The sequence below is a fragment of the Sturnira hondurensis genome, unplaced genomic scaffold (genome assembly GCF_014824575.4).
Source record: "Sturnira hondurensis isolate 20B ecotype Veracruz unplaced genomic scaffold, ASM1482457v3 Scaffold0016617, whole genome shotgun sequence".
NCBI lineage: Eukaryota > Metazoa > Chordata > Mammalia > Chiroptera > Phyllostomidae > Sturnira > Sturnira hondurensis.
In genome coordinates this window covers 7,000,588-7,021,936 of record NW_028089248.1, presented here as the reverse complement: position 1 = coordinate 7,021,936, position 21,349 = coordinate 7,000,588, and the positions used below count along the sequence as shown (strand labels likewise).

The following is a 21,349-nucleotide window of genomic DNA, read 5'->3' as shown; positions in this document are numbered from 1 at the left end:
CTGACCGGCCTATCCACCAACGCTGTTCATCCTGAGGAGCAAACGCCCCTGTCTCTGCCCTGTCCACCCTTTGGCAGCCCTCTTGGGCTGCCCTCTGACTCGACGCTTTCCCACAGAGCCCTTCCACTGGGCTGGGCAGCACACACCCATGTGCCCAGGCCGGTTCTGAGCGCGGTATGCTGGGCGAAGGCACAGCCTGGGAAACCAGGATCAGATGTGCAGGTGTGGCTGTTCCCGCCGACAGGAGAGACAGGACAGGCAGGCAGACACCACGTTTTTACTTTGGGGAGCTGGCCAGTTCTGACCAGGTGAGTCAGGACCATAACTGCACAGCGCAGGCACGGCGTCCGCTTGTTCAGTCCCACTCCGCATCCCCCTCGGCATGGGCCTCCTGCGGAGCCTCCGGGTCGTAGAAGTGGAAGGTGGCCATCATGTCGCGCACAGCAAGCATAAGCCTGTTCAAGCCCTGGTTGCGGTCCAGCCCCTCGGCCCCTCCATCCTCTGGCCTCTCCCCCTGTGGCAACGAGACCCATGTGAGCAGGGCTGTCGGGCACAGGAGAACCTGTGGGGGCGAGGAGTCCCTAGAAGCCGCACCCAGCATGGCCATGCTGACGGAAGAGAGTTCTGTCCAGTCGGCAGCTACGGGCTCGGGTGGGCATGGCCCGACGTCCTTGGCAGGCAGCGTGCTCCGCCGCTGGCAGGGCTCCTAGTTAGCGGGAGAGGCCGCGGCGTGCTCACTTACCTCTGTGGTGTAACTGGGCAGCAGTGACCGAAAGAAGAGGGCGATTGTGTTTCCACGGCTGACGGGACTCAGCCTGAAAAGGACAGGAGGGTCAGGAGACAGAGCAGGGATGGGAAGGCGGCAGCAGCAGCTGGACAAGGGATGAGCTGGGACCTAGAGCCCCAGGGGCAAGCAGACCTGACTGCCCCTCAGCTTGGGGTGCACTACCAGTGCCCAGGGGCAAAGGGGGGGACTGTTCCTGAGGGTGGCTGGCTCGTTGAACCAGGTGGAAAGCAGGGCCCCCACAGCCAGGCTGCATACCGGCCACGGCACAGGTGCCTGAGTTCAGAGTGTCCTTCAGCACTTAGAGCTAAAGGGGCAAAAACTGGCCAGAGATTCCAAGGCCAGTGTTCCATGAAGACCCCTCCTGGTGAAGTGTGGTACTGCAGCTCAGCTCTACGATACACAGAGGTGCCCTTCCGCAGGAGCCCCCTCTGCTGGGAAAGCTGATGATGGTCTATAGGGCTGGGGTGGGGGCAGGGTGGGGGACACTCTTTACTGTAGTCAGCAAAGTCCTACAGCTATTCCTCAACGCTGTGATGTCCAGCATGTTGGCTTTTTTCTGAACCCACGAAACAGTAATTTCCACCTTGACCGAAGAGTTTAACTGGGAAACGGTAACTCACGATCATGCAATCCAATTCTTACAATTCGGTGGAAAAAAATTCACGCTACAAAACATGTTCTACCAAGATCTGAAAGCCCCTGCTCCCTTAAATGGGACAAGCTGTCGACGACCGTTCCAGACCTGTGAGTCGGCGCTGGGGAACTCTGGGATCGGCAGTGACTCGGTTTTAGAGTCCAGAAGGAAGCAACCGCACATCCCACCCTGCAGCAGTGGAGGCCCGGCTCTCCCGGCCCAGATGCACGGGCCTTTGCACGAGCTGACTCTTCCGCTCAGGCCCAACAGCTGTCACCTCATCACCTGGTCAGGGCGCCTCCGGCCTCCATGTGCCCACCACTCCTTCCACGCAGCTGCTGGTGGCGGTCCCTAGTCCCTGCCCCTGGTGTGTCTCCCCTACCAGACTGCAGGCGCCGGGAACACAGAGCTGGCCTCACTCTTGCTTCCCACTGAATGCACAGCACCTGGGACTGAGCAACGCTTCTGCTCAGACCGAAATAACTGATGGTGTTCACACCTGCAGAGGCTGGTCCGTGACCCCAACACTCAGCTCTGTGTCTGGAGGAAGCAGCAAGCCCAGGGTCCAAAGCACTGAGCCAAAAAGCAAAGAAGCGAACCACATGCAGACAAGTACCTCTCAGGCCTCGTGTAGGAATAGATGGTGTCCGGAGGAGGCAGAGGGTCAAAGCCCATCACAGACTGCGTGGTCACGTCCTGCAGAAGGTGACAGGACACAGAGGCGGGGCTTACTGTACCCAAGGCGCTGGCAGCAGGGGTGGGACAGACAACCACCCTTCTAAGTGCCACAGCCTCCACGCGGGGTGTCAGGATGTCTCTGCGGAGCAGCGGGCTGCAGGCTGTGGGAGCCTGAGGCTCCAAGGGAGGGACCAGTCCCCACCGGCTCCTGCTGGAGGCCCCACTCCTTACCGGGGGGAGGGCGGCAACAGCTTCCTTGATCTCAGAGAGGATCACGTGACGGTGGATATTTCTGGGTGCACGCTGGTAGAGCACCTTCCGCCTGGGGCCCGGAGAAAACAAGGGACAGCCCATGGAGTGAAGCCTGCCCTGCCCCCACGTTCACAACCAGATCCCTGAGCAGTCGGGCCTCGCGCTTCCTGTGCGAACCCATTAGGCCAAGTGCTCCCTGGCTGCCCCAGGCTCACCTGCTCTCACACTCTTCCACAGCAGGGTCCCCGGCGTCCACTGCCCGCAGGACCTCCCGGACGTTCTCCTCCAGCCAGCTCATGGTGGTAGCCTCCTTCCACAGGAAGTGTGACCGCCCGAGGTACAAGCTCACCAGCTGGCGCAGGGCGGGGGGCTGGCTGTGAGATAGCAGGGCCTGTCAGCACGGCCCCGCCCAGGCCCAGTCCCCACAGGCCCGCTGGCAACTGTGAGGCTACGTCCAGGGTGTGCCTAGGCCCTAAAGAGAGCAGAGGCTGCCCAGAGGGGCTGCCCACCTGGGATGTGCTGCTACCTGGGGGTTTGGGGGCACACAGGTGGTTTCTTCTGCACACGCACATGGTCCTCACTAAGTACAAGTCCATTAATGGGAACATAAAGAACAGAAAGGATGTGGGGCCACCATGCCCTGCACCCCTGCTCCTTGGGAAGCCTTGTGCTTTGGGCTGCAGGCCACTCACACGCCCGCCAGCTCCAAGTCCGACAGGCCAGGCCAACCAACCCCCACAGGCCCCAGGCCCCTGCACATGCGTGCACAGCACCTGCCAGGAAGACAGGCCCCCACCACAAACACACAGGCACGTGGCCCCTCAGAGCGTCTGCTGGTCTTTACCTGATCTCGGCACCGGGTCCGAAGAAGTGGTGGCCAGCGGCGGCGGCGTCAGGCCGCACACTGCAGTACTCGAGCAGGGGCATCAGAACTGTGGGAGGGAGCACAGCCCCGACGTGTCACTGACACCCAGGGAGGGCCCTCTGTCCTGCTGCCTTCCAGGGGCCCAGGGGCTAGGGCCCCTCCGAGCATGGGAGCTGGACGTCCTCATTGCAGAGGCCACACACCCTGTCCCCTCAGCAGCATCCACCCTCTGAGGGAGAAACGTTCTCCCCAGTGACTCTCCAGGGGGGTCCTGCCCCAGGCCCTGCCCAGAGGCAGCTGCGTAGGTGAGAGCGGGCTGCATGGGTGGGCAGCTGTGCCATACGGGGGGTCCAGAGCCACGCCTCTAACACCACCAGGCAGTGGCCTGGAGGCAGACCTCCCTCCTCCACATGAACAGACACACAGCTCCAGCCACTGGGTGGGGAGGGTCAGTTCCCTGAGACCTGCCAGGCAGCCCTGTGTGCACAGCAAGCCAGGCCAAGGTGCGCAGCAGGGCGGGGGTGGCTGAGGTGTGGGGGGCTGGAAGCCCGAGTGGCTCCCCTTCCTCCCCATCCCCACACAGCCCTTCCAGTCCGTCTGCTCCAGCGCCACCTCGTACACCGTCCCAGTGCCTGCCTCCCTGCCCCAGGGAACAGTGGCGAGCTCCTCTTGCAGGTCAGAGCCCTTTGAAGATGTCTGGGATGCACCGCAGCCACCGAAGGGATGAGCTGCAGGCCTCTGCACCCCGACACCTACAGGGTGGTTCGACCAACCAGCGGTGGTTCGAAAGCGCCCAGGACAACCTGCGTCTCAGCCCCTCCAAATGGAAAGACTCAGGATCACATGACAAGAGTGTGAAGCCCACCTGGCTAACTTGCCCTCCTGCCCCACTTGCCCCTCCGTCCAGGGCCTTGCTTCCTGCTCCTTAGAAAATGCCACACCTTCTTCAGAAGCTAAGTCTTTTTCAGACAAAACAGCCAATATCAAAGACATCCTAAAACCCCAAGCTCCCCTGAGACCCAAGTAAGTCCCAAGTCCTTCTTGGCTTTCACTTGGTCCCTTAGGCTGGTCTGACAGGGAGGGCTGGGCTCAGGGTCACCCACCTCCGGGGAACATGGTGAGGGCCCGGCGCAGCAAGAGGGAGGCCTTTGCCCTTGTGGAACTGAGCTCCTGGTCTGGGAGGTCTGCCTGCTGGCTCAGCAGGAAATAAGCCAAGGGCACGGAGAAGGCGAAGTTTGGGAGCTGGGACAGGTTCCGGTGAGCCTACAGGGGTGAAGACCAGAAGCAAAGTTCTCAGCTTGCCAACACACATGGAGTCTCTGTAGCACTTAGTGGGACAATGACAGTCTCACATCTGGGGGGAAACGACACACGGTCATGCCCCTTATCCATGGAGGATGTGCTGTAAGACGGCAGTGGGCGCCTGGTGCCATGGCCAGCACCGAAGCCTGAACATGCGCATCCGTGACCAACTCCAGGTTACGGACGGGGCAGCGTAAGAAACTGACAACAATAAAACAGGATGACAGTTTGAGGTACGACAGTGAAAACAGCACGGATTTCTTTTCTTTCTTTAAATTTCACTGACAGATTTGTTTTCACCATAGATTTTAACCACCTCAGCATATGATTTTTCTCTCTCCTTATTCAGTTGCAAAGTTTCACCTTCTCACTTAAGCGAAGCGTTCTACGGCTTTCCTGGGGCAGCGCGGCACCTCCGGCATCGGCACTCTGGTGTATTATTCAGTGAGATTGGGCTGACCTGCGCACAAGCCCCGTGCTGCCCTGACAGTCTCCCTTACAACCCAGAGGGCTCATCCGTGCGCCCCTCATCCAGGCTAGGTGCACTGGGGTCTCCCGGGACCCTTGCCAGGGCCCGTCAGGGACTCACTCCTACCTCCCACTCCTCAAACAGGCGGATCAAGTACTCGTAGCTGCGTGCCCGTAAGGCCAGGTGGTCCACCAGGAGCAGCATGCACAGGGGGTCCTCGTCTGGCTCCAGACTTCCAGAGGCAGCGCGGGGCAGGGGGAAGAGGGAGACGGAAGCCAGAGTGAGCCCAGGTCACGGTCATGGGCCTGCAGCTACCGCGGGAGAGGCCGCGGCCGCAGCCAGGGCACCTACCTCAGGATGAGCCTGCAGTACTCCAGTGCCGTGCGCGGGCAGCCACGCTTCTCTAGGAAGCTCAAGTGCTTGTACAGGGCCAGGTAGAAGCTCCTAGACCCAAGACAGTGCTGCGTGAATGAGAGCGACAGCAGGCGGCAGAGCCACGCCACCCTGTCCTGCTGGCTGCGTCGGCACTTCCTGTGGGGCCTAATCGCCGTGAATGTTCCGGAATGTTCCTGGGTCTGCAGAGAAGGCGACGCTCCGCTTGTTGTTTGAGTTACACGTGTGTCCGTGTACAGAAAACCAAGCTTATCTGCTAGGTTGAACCTCTACCTTGGGTTTTTGTTTAAGTCACCATTGAAGGGAGCAGAGTTAAAACCCAGTGTCATTACCGCCTGCACCCACCTCTCACTCCAACAGCTGCAGCAGCTCTGTCGCTGGAGCATTGAGTTTGTGGCAGGAACGATCCCAGTGGACCGCTGTTTTATCCAGACCTCCCGCCCAGGGAAGGCCTGGAAGTGTGAGTACTTCACAACCTGCCCCAGTGCTCTAAGAATTCACACGGAGAGACCAGGCTAACAGACACCAGCCATGGGGCGGTCAGATGGGGCCCACAGTGCAGGGGTGCAATGGGTCAGCATGCCGGGGACCAGGGTGGCCTCTGGTGGGGGCTGGGAAAATGCTCCTGGCTGCCGACAACCAGAGAGCCCAGGACAGCCAGCATGCCCCCCACACTAGGGCTCTGATGACCAGGCTGAGGTGAGCAGGGGGCTGCGGAGGCCACTCAGGGCCTGAACAGGGCCCTCGGGGCAGCAGAAGTTTCTGCAAGACACAGGGGTCCCGTATGCAGAGCACGTCACTGCCAGAAACAGGGTCGGGTTGCACCCCAGGGGCACACTCATACACACTCATACACACTCACAGTCAGAGTGTGGCAGGGCATTCTGCACTCACAGGGCACGAATGCTTCTGGGCAGAGACCCATGGGACCCTGAGTACAGACCCCCCAGGGCGAAGTGGCTCATCAGGCTCACTCCTGACATGGACAAGCACAACCCCAGTCAGTGATCACCTGGCCAGAGCCCAGCCTTCCTGCACTTACGCTTTAAATACAGTGTGATGCCCGGTCTGAACTACCAGGTGGACCCGGTGTGGACAGCCCATGGCCCTGCCCCCACTCCCCACCACAGGTTCTCATGTTACCTGCAAGGAAAGAGCAGGGAGCTATGCACACACCTGTTCTCAGGTCTGCGGTAGTCCAGCCGGCACGCCCCGCTGGTGAGGCTGAACAGGGGGTGGAAGGCGCACTCCATGCTGTACAGCGCTCTCTCTGTGGGCCACACAAACACCAGGGGACAGCGTCACAGCCACCGTGCAGGAGACTGCAACCCCATCCTCTGTGCCTCGCAACACGGAAGGCTCTGCAAGGAAGGAGGTCAGGTAACTAGGACTCGGGGAAGAGACAGGGCACAGATGTGACGCTGGAGGTCTGAGGCCACTCTGCACTGACTTCACCCGCGGGTCTGAGCTGGCAGCTCCGGGACTCCAGACAGAAGTGCACACACATGCTTCCCTGGCTGGGTGGCTCAGGTGGCTGGAGCGTCATCCCATAGACCGAAAGGTTGTGGGTTCGAGTTCCGAATGGGGCACATGCCCAGGTTGTGGGTTCTATCCCCAGTCAGGGCATGTAGAAGGTAACTGACTGACGTTTGTCTCACATACTGATGCTCTCCCTCTCTCTTTCTCCCTTCCTCTCTAAAAAGCAGTAAAAAAATAGCCTCGGGTGAGGATTTAAAAAAAAGGAAACGTACTCATGCCCTTACAAAATTCACACGCACAGGCCCCAGCGGCTCATCCACAGGGGCTGGAACACGGGAACAAGCCCGCGTCTGCCGAGCGCTCCCCCACACAGTGGAGCGCCTGCCAGCCCTGGAGATGGTGGTGAGCGAAGCACCCAGACACGTTTCTACGATTCCACTGTTCAGAAGGGTCCAGCACGGGCAAGCCCAGAGACAGAGAGCAGACTGGTGGTTCCCCAGGGCTGGGAATGAGGCAGGTGGCCGACGAGTCCAGGCTAACAGACACCAGCAGCGGGGGGCTCAGATGCAGCCCCCGTGCAGGGGTGCAGTGGGTCAGCACACCAGGGACCTTTTGTAAGTAATGAAAATGGTCCAGGATCCTCAAGGGGCTATATGACTCTGGCATTTATTAAAAAGCCAATGAACTGTACATTTTTGAGCGAGTGAATTTCATGTAACATGAATTCTACCTCAAAGCTGTCATTTTCACAATATCTTGGCAAACCCCTTCGAGTCCCAGCATCGCCACACGGCAGGTGCCACTAGCCAGCCTCTGAGACACTCGGGTGAGGGGACGGGAGGGCTGGGCAACAGGCAGCTCTCACCCACGAGGTCTCGTGCCATCTCCTGGTCGTCCTGGAAGCGGCAGGCGTCGCTGAGCTGCAGCAGTGAGTCGACGTGGTAGGGGCTGGTCTGCAGTAGGACCTGCGAGGCCAGAGGGCACGCTGGCCACAGCTGTGGGCAGGGCCCTCCAGGGACAATGCCCGGGAGACACCAGACCCCCGGGCACATCTTTCTCTCGGGCACCCAAGCCTCAGGGAAAACATCACCAAGGGCGACTCAAAACCCCCAGCTCAGACGCTGATGGACATGGCTGTGAAGCCAAACCCCTGACTTGACTGGACAGGCAGCTTGGGACTCTCTGCGCCCAGGTGTCTCCACCTGCCCCCACCCCCAGGGCCCAGGCCCCACACTGCCCACAAGCACGGCCCCCGTGTCCTGGGCGGCCTGCAGGCCCTGCGCACCACGATGTTGTTGGGCTCCATAGACTCCACGGCGGCCAGGAACTTGTGCTGTGTCTGCTGGTACTCCTCGCTGTGCTCGAATGCAAAGTAGGACAGACCTTTCTTGGACTCCAGCAGCCGCATGGACAGGCCTGGGGACAACGCTGGGTCAAGGCCCTCAAGGTGCTCTTGGTGGGGAAGCTCTGCACTCAGCTTGAGCTGCCACAAGAGCGCCAGCTCCACCAGGCCAGCTAAGCGGCTGACGGCCCGCAGCCCCTCCGCTCTTCCCTGCAGAGACGCTCCCTCTGGGAGTGTGGACAGAGCACGAGCCCCCGGGACAACAGTGCAGGGGCCAGGCAGGCAGGAAGGAGATGTGACCCAGACCCGTGACCAGACGCCGTCTGTCCCTGCTCCTTGTGCCCGAACCTTCGGGGCACAGGGCTGTTTCTGCAATAAACCTGGAACTCCTGTTTCCCTTCATCACCTTCAATAACTCGGTCCGCGGTTCCTGGTCACTCTAAGCTCACACTGTGCTGACGGCCGCACTAGGGCCACGTGCCGCAGGACACACGGCGAACGTGCCCCCATCTATGCCCAGGCCTCATCGCTCACCCCCACCCCAGCCCCAGGGTTCCTGCAGGCCGTGCAACCAAGCTGTCCCAACAGGCCACTGGCCCATATCCCACACCTTTCTGCACAGCTCCTGTTTTGCTTTAAAGTACATGACATATTAGTTTGCAACAAAAAATAAAATATCACACTTTAAAAATGAATTTGATTGCTTGCTATGGTATAGTATCCATAGAAATAAGCAAGAGGGTAGAAAAAAACTGCACTGAAACATGGTCAGGATGACACATGGTTGGCAGGGGGTGCTGTGTCTCTAGCACCACGCCAGGCCTTCAGTCTCCGCACACAGCTCTGCACAAGCTGAGGAGGGGCCTGGCCGAACGGGCTCAGACCCCAGCAGTGCCCAGCGCTGGCCACTGCACAACCCCACACTGCCGCAGCTCCTCACCTGGCTTGGAGTACCGGGGCCAGGTGCTCTTCGGGGTCGTCAGCCACGTACACTTGGGGTACATGCGCTGTCTCTGCCGCGGCCTACGGAGGACAGGACACAGCTTCAGCTGGGCTGCCCAACCTTCGCTTGGCTGTGGGAGCAAAACCGCGTGGCGGGGGGAGAAGGCGCATGGCTGCACCTCCGCATGCGGTGATAACCTCATAGGACCACTGCTGGACAGAGCTGCGACCTGCGACCTAAATAACCAGACAACCAGAGAAAGCAAAGAAACAGGAAACTGGCGGCCTGGCAAAGTGGCGGGGAAGGTGACGGGGTCAAACGCCTACACTGAAGACGATGAGGAGAGCGAGCCTGCAGGCACCCTGGGGATGCCCACGAGCTGCGTCTGGGGGGCGGACAGGACAGGCCATGCAGTGGGCTGACCTCCCGCTGCAGGTGAGGTCCCATCTCCCCCCACTTCTTGGGACTCCCCAACCCAACAACAGGTTTGAAAAGGGGAGAGACCTGGCAGCCCGCTAACATCAGCACCAACACCAGTTTCTGGGAGGAGGCTGGCCCAACAGGAGCACAGGGTGGGTGGCAGGCACAGCTCTGCAGACTTTGGAGTGGATGTCCCCCCACCCCTTGCCCCACACCCCGGGTCTCTCTGCAAGTGGCAGACCCACCCGAGCACTGGCCACGAGGAGGGGTTCCCACTCTATCAGTGATGTTTCGTTTCTTAAGCTGAGTGATGAGCACACGGACGTGTGTATGTAATTATCTATACTTTTTTTTTATAAACTGAACTATGTCACTTGAGAAAAACATGAGTGATGACTTCTGGCCAAGATGGAGGTGTAAGGAGACACACTGTGCCTCCTCGTACCACCAAAAGAAGGACAACGACAATTTAAAAACAAAAAACAACCAGAACTAACAGAAAAATCAAACTATAAGGAAGTCCATCAACCAAGGAGTTAAAGAAAACACATTCATCCAGACTGGTAGGAGGGGCAGTGATGGGCAGCCAGGCAGAGAGGACTCACGCAAGGCAGTGGCTGGAGGATTGGGGCAGGCAAGGTGGCCACTGGCGGACCCAGTGAGGCAGTGGATTGTGAACTGGGTAGTCCCACATTCGTGCGCAAATAAACCAGTAGAAACAACTGGGGAGCAGGACGGACTGCAAAACTCAGGGCAATAGCGTAGGGAAATAAAGCCTCGAACCACTGATTGAAAACACCTGTGGGAGATGAGGCGCCAGAGGGAGCAACTCCCAGCCTCACAGGCAATCCGCTGGAGCGACCCCCACCCCCCCACCTGGAAATTAGCACCACAAGGGCCCCATTTGCTTGTAGGAAGCGGCAGAAGGGACTGAAATCCAATAGAGTGGAGCAAGCACCATTGTTCCCTCTTGGAACCCCCCCCACCACACACACACATATAGCGCCACAACACAGCCACGTGGATTACCTAGCCTGGGTGAACACCTAAGGCTCCGCCCCTCACTATGTAACAGGCACGTCAAGACCAAAAAAAAAAGGCCCAAACGAAAAAACAGATCAAAGCTCCAGAAAAAATACAACTAAGCGATGAAACATAGCCAACTTATGAGATGCACAGTTCAAAATACTGGTGATCAGGATGCTCACAGAATTGGTTGCAAGTTAGACTAGAAAATGAAGGCTACACTGCCCTGGCTGGTGTAGCTCAGTGGATTGAGTGCGGGCCTGGGAACCAAACAACCACAGTTCAATCCCCAGTCAGGGCACATGCCTGGGTTGCAGGCCAATTCCCAGCAGGGGACACACAAGACGAAACCATACATTGATATTTCTCTCCCTCTCTCCTTCCCTTCCCCTCTAAAGATAAATAAATAAAAATTAAGAAAAAAAAAAGAAAATGAAGGCTACGCTGATAAAATAAAGGAAGATGTACAGGGAACCAACAGTGAAGGGAAGGACACTGGGACTCAGATCAACAATGTGCAGCAGAAGGAAGAAAGAAACATCCAACCAGAAAAGAATGGAGAAATAATAATTCAAAAAAATGAGAAGAGGCTTAGGAACCTCCAGGACATCTTTAAACGTTCCAACATCCGAATTATAGGGGTACCAGAAGGAGAACAAAAAGAGCACCAAGTGGAAATGTTACTTGAACAAATAATAAAGGAGAACTTTATTATTTGGCAAAGGAAATAGACTCCCAGGAAATCCAGGAAGCTCAGAGAGTCCCAAAGAAGGTGGACCCAAGGAGGAACACACCAAGGCACATCATAATTACATTAACCAAGATTAAAATTAAGGAGAGAACCCAAGCAACAGCAAGAGAAAAGGAGACAGGTACCTACAAAAGAGTTCACGTAAGACTGTCAGCTTACTTCTCAAAAGACCTTACAGGAAAGAAGGGGCTGGAAAGAAGTATTTCCAAGTCATGAAAGACAAGGACCCACATCCAAGATTGCTCTATCCAGCAAAGCTTTCATTTAGAATGGAAGGGCAGATAAAGTGCTTCTCAGATAAGCTCCAAGTTAACAAACAGAGTTCATCATGACCAAGCCCTTACTATATGAAATGTTAAAGGGATTTATCTAAGAAAAAGCAGATAAATATGAAGAGTAAAATGACAGCAAACTCACAATCATTAACAACCACACCTAAAACAAAAACAAAAGCAAACTAAGCAAATAATAGAACAGGAACAGAAACAAAGAAATGGAGATCACACGGAGGGTTATCAACAGGGGAGGGGGAGAGTGGGGAAAAGGGAATAAGTAGCACAGATGGTAGGTAGAAAATAGACAGGGGAAGGGTAAGGATAGTATAGGAAATGTAGAAGCCAAAGAACTCATATGTACGACCCATGGACATGAACTACAGGGGGGGGGGAATGTGGGTGGGAGGGGGTGTGCAGGGCGGGCAAAGGGGTGTGAAGAGGAAGAAATGAGACAACTGTAATAGCATAATCAATAAAATATATTTAAAAAACATGAGTGAAAACTTAAACTGTGTTAGAAACAGGATGAAAAAGCATGTTTCTGCTCCCAGTAAGAAGTCAAAAGCAGGGGAAGACAGCCACACGAGAAAAGCCCAGGCAGATCCTCAAGAGACCAAATTGGGAGCCGGTTCTGCACAAGTGGCCAGGTGCCCACAGGAGAGGTAACTGTCCGGTCTGTGGAATCCCAGGGACAGCCCAACCCTGCAGGGACCTTTCTATGGACAGACTCAGACTGGACTGAAGCAGCTTTGACTGTGCTGGGCAGTGGGACAGGGGGTGGGGTGTGGGGGGACACAGAGACACAGGGGGAGAGGGCCAGCGAGCCAGCGGGCCTGTCACAGCAGGGGGCCAATGAGAAAGAGCAGAGCACCCAGTGGATGCAACTCTGAGTGGCCGGCAGAGACAGCGGGCAGACGCCCGCGGGAGCAGGTGAGGGATGAGAGGCAGGATGTCTAGGGAGGAGACCGCGGCTTCTCAAGGAGGCCATCGTGTAGGACTTAAATTTTAAAGAAATAGGTAAGTATAAACCAATAAAAACAAACGTAATTATTATTAACTTAATTACTAGCTTTAACTCAGACGAAATAAGACAGGCAAAAATGTCAAGAAACAGCAGAGACAGGCACAGGGGGTGAGGCTGGGGGCAGGGAGAAGGCCAGCCTAGGGCGGCCCAGGTGACCAAGAGGAATGGTTTAAAGTACAAATGTTTTTCACTAATATTAAAAAAGAGAGAGAGACAGAGTCAGAAACCCTTGTGTCCTAAATAACACCAAAAATAAAAGCAAACTATAAAGTAAAAACCATAATAAACACAAGGGAAGTATAGGCAAATAACAGGGCACAAAGTCCTCACTCAACCTTTCTCATAATCAAAGGAAGGTCAAATCATCAACACAGCTGTCCATGTGCGCAGGGCAGACTGTGAGCCCTCCTGCGCCTGGGGAGGGACAAACTTGGGCAAAGGGCGGTGGCGGGGGGGGGGGGACGACACAGTTGTACCGCTCTTCTGGCGGCCAACGGGGTGATGTGTCGCTGGGAAAACCCAGACTGGGGCGACTTCTCTAGAAAGGCTGGCACGGACACAGGGGCTGCAGCCAGCACACAGCCTGCTGCCCGACCCCTAGAGAGCAGCCCCCCTACACCAGGGTGTGGCCACAGGGCATGCGGGGACCGGCAGAGCTCTGGGACCCCGGGGAGGTGCAGTGACCCAGCAATCTGTCCTGAAGGGTCATCTCTTGGGGGCTGTCAAAGCAGGCAATTCTGACTTGCTTGAATTTTTTAATGAGAAGTATTTAGTTCTGTAATTGGAAAAAAGTTCTGTCATCAGACAGAGCTCCTGTCAGGTAGAGGCTCTCAGAACACCGGTCCTTCCACAGGGAGCTCCAGAACCAGCCCCTCACACCCCGAGCGTCTCTTGTCGTGACTCCCACGGAGCACCAGCCACCGAGAACTGTTACATTAACAGAGATCAAACTTGTCCCAGAACTGAAACTCAAGTTACTTGTGCTAATTGAGAAGAATGAACCTACCTAAGATTTCAAGGCTAGCAGCTCAAAATTTAGGAATCTCAAAGCCTTTGCTACAGAAAGCAGTGGGCCCAGCAGCCAGACAGATCCAACTCCGGCGGTCCTCCAGCCCTGCCCTCAGCGCCCCCGGCCCCAGCGTCCACCTCTGCTCACCAGGGCTTGGAGAGCCCCGTCTGCAGCGGAGACTCACTCACTGGTCTTACCTTTGCTCCCCCAGGACAGCTCGAGCACCAAAATACCTTTTCAGTTCTGTGTCAGGGTTCAAATGTCTAGAGAATTTAAAATTAAAGCAAAAAAAAGAAACTGAGTTCTTCTTCAGTGATTCTGGGAATTTTAGAAAGTCACATAAAACCCCCAGTGGGGAGAACTGCCATCTGGGCGTCAAAGACCATTTGTCAGCCTGCTTCCCCTGCAGCCACCTGCCCAGAGGCCAAGTCAGGAGAGTGAAAGGCCTGGACTAGGTGGGCTTTACCCACCGGCTCAGGAGCAGCCTCTGCAGTGGGCACACGCTCCCCCCCCCAACCCCCCGGCGTCTGTGGGGACCAGACGAGTGACTGACCCCAGGATGACGCCCCAGGGCAATGGTGTCACTGCATACCCCCAAACTAAGAGTGGGAGGCCCTTGGAAATGGAGGGCTCCTCCGTTCCTCTTCCTCCTTGTTCCTCAACATCTGGTAACGAACCCCTATCGCCTTTATTCAAGGAGAGTAAGCTTCCTTCCTCCTCCTGGCTGCGGAGCCCCGGTGGCCCAGGAGGGCAGCGGTACCTGTGCTCCACGTACAGCACGTGCCTCCTCGTGCTCAGGGGCTGCGGGCTGGGGCGCCTCGGGCCGCCACTGTCCTCGATCCTCTCCAAGATGCGATCGATGTCTTCCAGCCCATTTTCCTAAAAGCCCCCAAACCCTGTATTAATCACCATCTTCACTTCACTTTAAACATCACAACGACAGATAACCCTGTGATTCACTTTGACAAAGAATACCAGTCACACTGCTAACTTTCAGGAGAGCGAGCATATGACCGAGAGGAAGAGAGTCTGCCTAGAAGGGGCTCCGACGAGACAGAAGCACCACGAGGGCCCCGGGCCATCTGAGCGCCGAGCCCACGCCCCTGGTCTCACAGGTCCACTCACCTCCTCAGGTAATTAGCTGGGACTGGAGATGCTGATGAACAGCCTCAAAGCTGCAACCTCTTTTTTGGGACTAAGAGAGGGGGACAGGGAGGCCCAAGGGCAACACGGAAAAATACTTTCCGGGGACACACGGCCCCTGGGGGCATCTGCTCCTCAGCACTGGACACAGGTCCGGCTGGGAAGGGGCTCCGCCACCCCACAGAGTCATCTGGGGGCAGAGTGGGCTTGGGTCTCAAGGAATGACATGAGCAAACACAGAAGCAAAGCTGGGTAAGCAGTCTCCCCTTTATTTTTTTAAAAGATTTTTTATTTATTTATTTTTTTAGAGGGGAAGGGAAGGAGAGAGGAAGAAAAATATTAATGTATGGGTGCCTCTCATGAGTCCCATAGCTGGGAACTGGCCTGCAACCCAGGCATGTGCCCTGACTGGGAATCGAACCGTGATCCTTTGGTTCGCAGGCCCGTGCTCAATCCACTGAGCTATAACAGCCAGGGTGCAATTTCCCCTTTAAATTTCTCTAACCTCTAAATTAGTTACACTCCTGGTGGGAAGAAATCAAAACATCAAATGAAAACAAACTGCTTTCCTTTCCACAACCACAGTGCTCTTGCCAACCTGGCTATGTCCCTAATACCTTCCCAACTTCCTGAGAGGCGCTGCAGGCACCAGCCCCACAGAGGGACTCCCGACAAGATGGGCAAGGCCTGGCTGTGTGCACAGGGGGAGCGGCGTGATGACAGGACGCAGTGCCTGTGGTGGGCGGACTAAGCCCGTTTTCCACAAAAAGGCCACGACTGGGAAGATCAGGCTGAGGCTTGCGTGCGTGGCGCACACTGGCACATGTGAGAGACGCCTGCCGTGAAGACGTGCGAGCAATTTGAACTGGGAGCAGGTAAGAGGAGGCAGAGCCACGGGACCCAGTCCCAAACTCTGTATTTTGTCTTATCATGTGACAGTAAAGCCTCGAGGACATTTTTGCTTCACACAGACAAACGAATAAGCTGCCTCCGACACCACCTGAGAAACAGCCAGGAAAGGATAGGCGGGTACCGCTGAACATACCAAAGTTTCTCCCGTAGCATTTTTCTTATTTTTCTGCTTCTTTTTCTTCTTTCGGAGTTTGCCACTCATATTAGACTAACAAAAAAAGCACATCTTAATTAATGGGAAGAGACAATGAGACCTTCCACCCTGACACCCAGAGCGGTAGCTACAGAGGGACAGTCACACAGGACGCAGGCCTGGCGTCCCGCTTCCACTTCCTGAATGCCCTGGGACCTCACCTACTTCTCTCAGACAACAAACACCTCCCTGAGTCTCTGCACGTCTGATCCAGCCTCCCCCTTCCTCTCATGCCTCTTTCTGACACGCCTCGGGGCCCCCTGGGACCTGAGGCTCAGGGTTCTGACGTCTGCCCAGCAGCCCTCTGCTTTCACCCTTCACTTTGTCAAGCCCTCTCCTGCCACACTTAGCCACTGGAGACCAGGCCCCGCATCACAGTCCCTATACCCATGTCCCTCTGCTCTCGTCCCCACGTGGAGGCTCCTTGGAAAGGCCCCCCCACGCTCATCTACTCTCCCCAACTGGAGCTGTCCATCCATCCTTGTCCCCCTCGACCAGAGGCCCCTGGAGGGCAAAGATTTGTCCCGAGAGTCCAGGAGGCTCCCCAAGCATGTGTTGGATGAGTGAGCGAGAGGTCTTTGGAGGAGCATTCCCAAGTGCCCCGAAGAACACAGAACTAGTGGGGCCTGCACATTCTTCAAGGTGTGTCCACCCGGGGCCCTGGTCCACCCGGCCTGAGCTCCAGACGCGCATTTCCGAAAAGCAAGCGCCCTGCTGAGTAGGGGACTCTCGAAAATGAGGGAGACAGCACTTGTGCTGGGGAGACTGGTCTGGGGGACCCTGGATGCAAGAGCCCTGACAGTACCAGTCTTGAGGATTTCATGCACATCTGACCAGGGCTCCCCAGGAAATTTGGGGTGACTGAGCAATGAACAAGATGGAATTTAGAGAATGACAGCAGAGAGTATGTGCCTGGGCACCTCTGCCCCACACCCCGCCACACCTGCTCCAGGGGTGCTGCCCCGCCAGTCTCCTCTCCATCCTTCTTGGGCTCGGCACCTCCACTCTGGGCCCTCCTTTTGTTCCCCGACACCGCAGCATCTGTGGGCAGACTCTCCCCATTCACCACTGGCCCCTCCTCCAGGTCCTCAATGTTTATCTGCAGAAATGGAGGGGAGAGAAGAGGGTACTATATGGGTGTCCGGTCACCACTTCATCCTGATGCTACTGCAAGGCACATCTGCAACGATGGCAGGGAGGCCACACGGGGCTGTGGAGGAAGGAGCGCCAGCATGCTGTGCCCCGCAGGCCTCAGTGCCAGCACCTCAGTACGTCCTGCATCAGGGCTCCCACAGTCCACAGAGGGGTTGTGGCCCACGTGGCCCATGGTGTCCTGTCTTCCGAGCCGGCAGCAGGCAGACTCCCCAAACATCACAACTTATCCCCCATGAGCACCGCCCAGGGCCACTGTCATACAATGGAGTCCACACTCACTCCCAACATGGATGAATCTGAGGGTCACGGTGCTGAACAGGAGCAACTCCCAGGACATGCCCCCCCCCCCCCCGCCCACCAAACACACACTCTGGAGAAGAGATGGAGACAGGGATAGGGGTGGCAGAGGTGGATACAGGTTACTGCGAAAGCTCTGGCCCTTCAGCTAACAAATTAATACAGAAATAAGAGGCCACCATGTAGCAATAACCAGATCTGACAGACGCAATCTGGTGCACTCAAGTCCAAAAAGAAATAAAACTGTATGTTCAATTTAGAACATCTAAAAAATATAAAGCTAAAAAAAATCTACTCTAACCCTGTAAGCCTGAGATAATTTTGAAGTACAACTCGGACTACGATGTGGCTGTGACTTCTCACTGATGAGAACGCAAGGCAGAAGCGCCACTGCCGTCCCCAGTGGGCCTGCTGTCCAGCGGGAAAGCCGCAGAGAAAGCAGGGTCCATTTTGTGCTCTTGGGTCCACCTTCCTCACCGGCGGAGAGCTCCACGTGGAAGGATAAACTCAGGAGTGTGCGACGCGTGTCTGTCTAGCAGACCCCTAGGTCTTTGTGGATGAAAGAGCACCTGATTGGATGATGCTGAAATTTTACCAAAATGGGGTCTGCCACAGCACCACCACTGGCAGGTGACTGCTCCCTCAGACGCCTTCTTCTGTGCGGCAGCATCAGGACATCAGGGGCCCCGTGTGGTCTGGCTGGTTAGGGTCTTGAAGCAAAGAGGGAAGCTGGAATGAGGCTACTGTGGATATCTCCCCTAAACTTTGGGTGTCATGGAGGACTGGCACCCACACTGTCCTCATCATTCAACTAAGGGTGCCACCAGGGCCTCTTGTTAGTTGGGTGCTGGTTTCCTATTATAAAGTCATGCTCTCTTCCTTTAAAAATATCCTATTTTTTAGCCCCCTTTGGGAATCTGAGGTGTTTTAAGGAATTCAAGTTCATAACAAACTCTAGGCCAAGCTAAACCTCAACAGAAAGAACTGCTGATTCTATGTGCACACTGGGCACGCACACTGTGCAGGACACACAGGTGAGCAAAACACGCATTACCAGCCCACACAAGGAGCTCAGGGAAGCAAGAACACGGTAAAGAACATAACGCCCTGGCAAGGTGGCTCAGCTGGTGGGAGCGTCATTGCATACACCAAAAGGTTGCAGGTTCGATCTCCAGTCAGGGACTGGAGGCAACCAACTGATGCTTCTCTCTCTCACAAAGATGTTCCTCTCTCTCCCTTCCTCTCTCTCTAAAATCGATAAGCATATCCTCAGGTGAGAATTTTTTAAAAATCTATAAAAAAGACACAGCACACACAAGAAAATTACAGACTGAGGCCAGCGCTAAGGAGACACGGGTGGGAGTTTATTCCTCCAATTCACAGCTACTGTGTTACTTCTCTGTGCTGGACACCTGGCTGGCGGTGATGCAGCGATGAGCAAGACACCACGTCCGGTGTGAGGAATAAAGGAGAATGTTTGTAAAGACCCTTCAAGTGCCTGGCATGGAGATGAAAATCAAGGGAAGAGAGCTCAAGATCCTGAGAAAGGGAGCCCCGCCCCCCACGCTTCCGCCCCACCCACCGATGCCACAGCCCTGCCCACTGCAGGGCAGCCCCACACCTCAACTGCTGGCTATGCTCACTAGAGGTAGCTCAGACCACTTGCCCCGCCCCTGGTCACTATGGCCCCGCCCCTAGCGTTGGCTCAAACCCGAGGTGGCCCCAACCCCAGGTGGCCCCGCCCGGTGCCCCTGCCCCACCACCCCGGCTGCATGCCCCGCCTACTCCCCTGGTCCCGCCCTCTCCAGTGCGGCCCGGACCCTAGATCGCCCCGCCCGCGCGACGTCACTGCCTCACATCCCCACCCCCACCCCCACCCCACCACCGCACTGACCCGCCCGGTGCAGACCCGCCTCCCACGCGGAGTCCCCGCCGCCCCCACCCCAGGCGGCGCAACTCACCAGCTCGAACCGGTTGTTGACTTGGACACCCTCCTTCCCTGCACCCCGGAGGCGCCGAGCGCCTGGTCCCCGCTTGGGTCCTTCTTCCGCATCATCGTCATCACGGAAGCCAAACTGCAGGGCGCCGGGCCCGAGGGGCTCCTGTCCGCGCTGTTCCCCCCTTAGCCTCCGGAGGGCCCGGCGCGACATAAGACCCAACGGCCGCTGACGTCTAGGGACTGGGAGAAGACTGGCAGAAAAGAGAGCGGCTGACGCGCCTGCGCACTTACGGCGCGCTGGCGCGGGGCTGGCTTGTGGCGTCTGCGCGCTGCGGCTCTCCGGGACTTCCGCTCCGTTCCGGGTGGCATCAAGGAAGGTGCGGGCATGCCCGGACTTGTTCTCGCGCGATTTGCGTGCCCCTGGAGGGTGTGTCCGAGTCTTCCGGAGGCGTGCCTGGGAATTGGGCTGGGATGCGGGAGTAGGGTGCACAGGCTCCCAGCCTCCTGCGCTGGGACCTAGGCTCTGTCCTGCGTGGGGTCACGCAGGTGGTGCCAGGTGAGGGGGCGATGCGCAGGTGACAGCTGGAGGGACCTATAGGGCTTGGTCCCCGCTCTCCGCGCCCTGCCCGTGACTCGACTGGCTGTAGACCGGACAATCCCCGCATTAGCAGTAAGCGCGTCCAAACCGAGTAGCTCCCCAAAACTGCCGAATTCCGGACAACACGCAGGGACAACCCCCGTGCCAGGATGGACTGAAACCGAATCTGTCCTGCTTGCTTTCCGCCACTGATGCGCCCCCAAGAGACTTCCTGTACCTCTAGGTATGGGAAACTGTGGTCTGAGGTGAACTCGCCACCCTAACTGCGTCATAATCTGGGAGGTTGTTATAATAAAGATGAAGGACCCAGCCCTAAACATTTTAGGTGGGGCGTTGACATTTTAAAAAGCTCTTTGGAAATTAAAGCGTGAATGCAGACAGGACTGAGAACCCTGCACTGCCATCCAAGAGCAAGGGCAAGATGACCTGGTGTGGCAGCCTTGAGCTGGGGATGGCTGTCACTAGGGAGCCTGGCCAGGCCCTGTGCTAAATTCTCACCTCCTCTAGCGAGCTAGGGATCCCCTTTTAACAGGTAAAGAGAGTGGGATTCAGAGAATAGCCGGGCCAGGTACAGCCTGGCTTTGCATTTGTGTCTGTGTCTCCAGAGTTCACAGGAGGAAGTGTAACAGTGGAAAATTGTAACCCGCCGCACCGTTCTTTCAACATTGTTTCTGTAAGTGCAGACTCTGACTAATATGTAGCTTATAGATGAACAGCATGTTCATATAAGAATCCTAGGAATTAATTTCGAAAGAGTCCCTGACCTTCAGGCATCCCAGCTCTGGGAGTTTTGCTGACCTTCAGTCCTGGAGCCGGATGACGTGAAGCCAGGATGATGAAACCAGGAAGGGGCTGTGTTCGTCTGCACGCAGAGAACTTTGCAGCCCCCTTTCCCTCCTTATAAAAACCTCTGCCTCCAATGAGAAATGGAGATGGGCTTTGAGAGGTGAGTCCTCCATCTTCCAGGACATGGGGTATTTAACATGAGTCCCACATCTCCAAGGAGATGGGCTTTGAGACCTGAATCCCATCTTCCACCCACATGGCCAGCATCTGCAAATTAACTACTTCCTTTTACACCAGCACCTGCCTCTCAAGTATTGGCTTTCCTAGCGGCAGGCAGCCAGACCTGTTTTCGGGGGCAGAAGGCCACTGGCAAGGATGGAGAAGGGGAGTCAGGACGGGATACGGTCTACAGGCCTGTACTGGTCACTGCATCTTGAACGACTTCACACCACTGGCTTACAGCTTCTGCCTCGAGCTCCCGCAGCCTCACCTGCTCTAGCCACTCCCCCCGGGGCCCCTAGAAATCCTGCCCCCGTTTGCAATCCAGCTACAAAGTAAAGGGTTATGCTCAGCACAGGTGAGCCCTCCAGGACACCACCCTCCTGTCCAGTCTGTGCAGGGCCAGGCTAGCTGGTGAACAGGTTGGGTCACTTCCTGGTCCAGTGGTGTGACCGGTT

The 21,349-nt window shown here is 56.4% G+C and overlaps 1 protein-coding gene across 1 annotated transcript; it reads right to left on the bottom strand.

Moving 5' to 3' along the window:
• Positions 1 to 257: 257 nt before the first annotated feature.
• TCF25 (TCF25 ribosome quality control complex subunit) lies at positions 258 to 19,626 on the bottom strand. Its single transcript, XM_037066456.1, has 18 exons — positions 19,311 to 19,626; positions 16,841 to 16,996; positions 15,838 to 15,912; positions 14,410 to 14,528; positions 13,847 to 13,912; positions 9,142 to 9,224; positions 8,145 to 8,275; positions 7,725 to 7,824; positions 6,557 to 6,650; positions 5,339 to 5,431; positions 5,114 to 5,219; positions 4,320 to 4,479; positions 3,196 to 3,283; positions 2,567 to 2,725; positions 2,331 to 2,421; positions 2,038 to 2,117; positions 743 to 815; positions 258 to 514 (listed from the first exon to the last, which is right to left on the bottom strand). The coding sequence occupies exons 1-18, from the start codon at positions 19,497 to 19,499 to the stop codon at positions 356 to 358; spliced, it is 2,022 nt and encodes a 673-aa protein (XP_036922351.1). The 5' UTR covers positions 19,500 to 19,626; the 3' UTR covers positions 258 to 355.
• Positions 19,627 to 21,349: the final 1,723 nt, after the last annotated feature.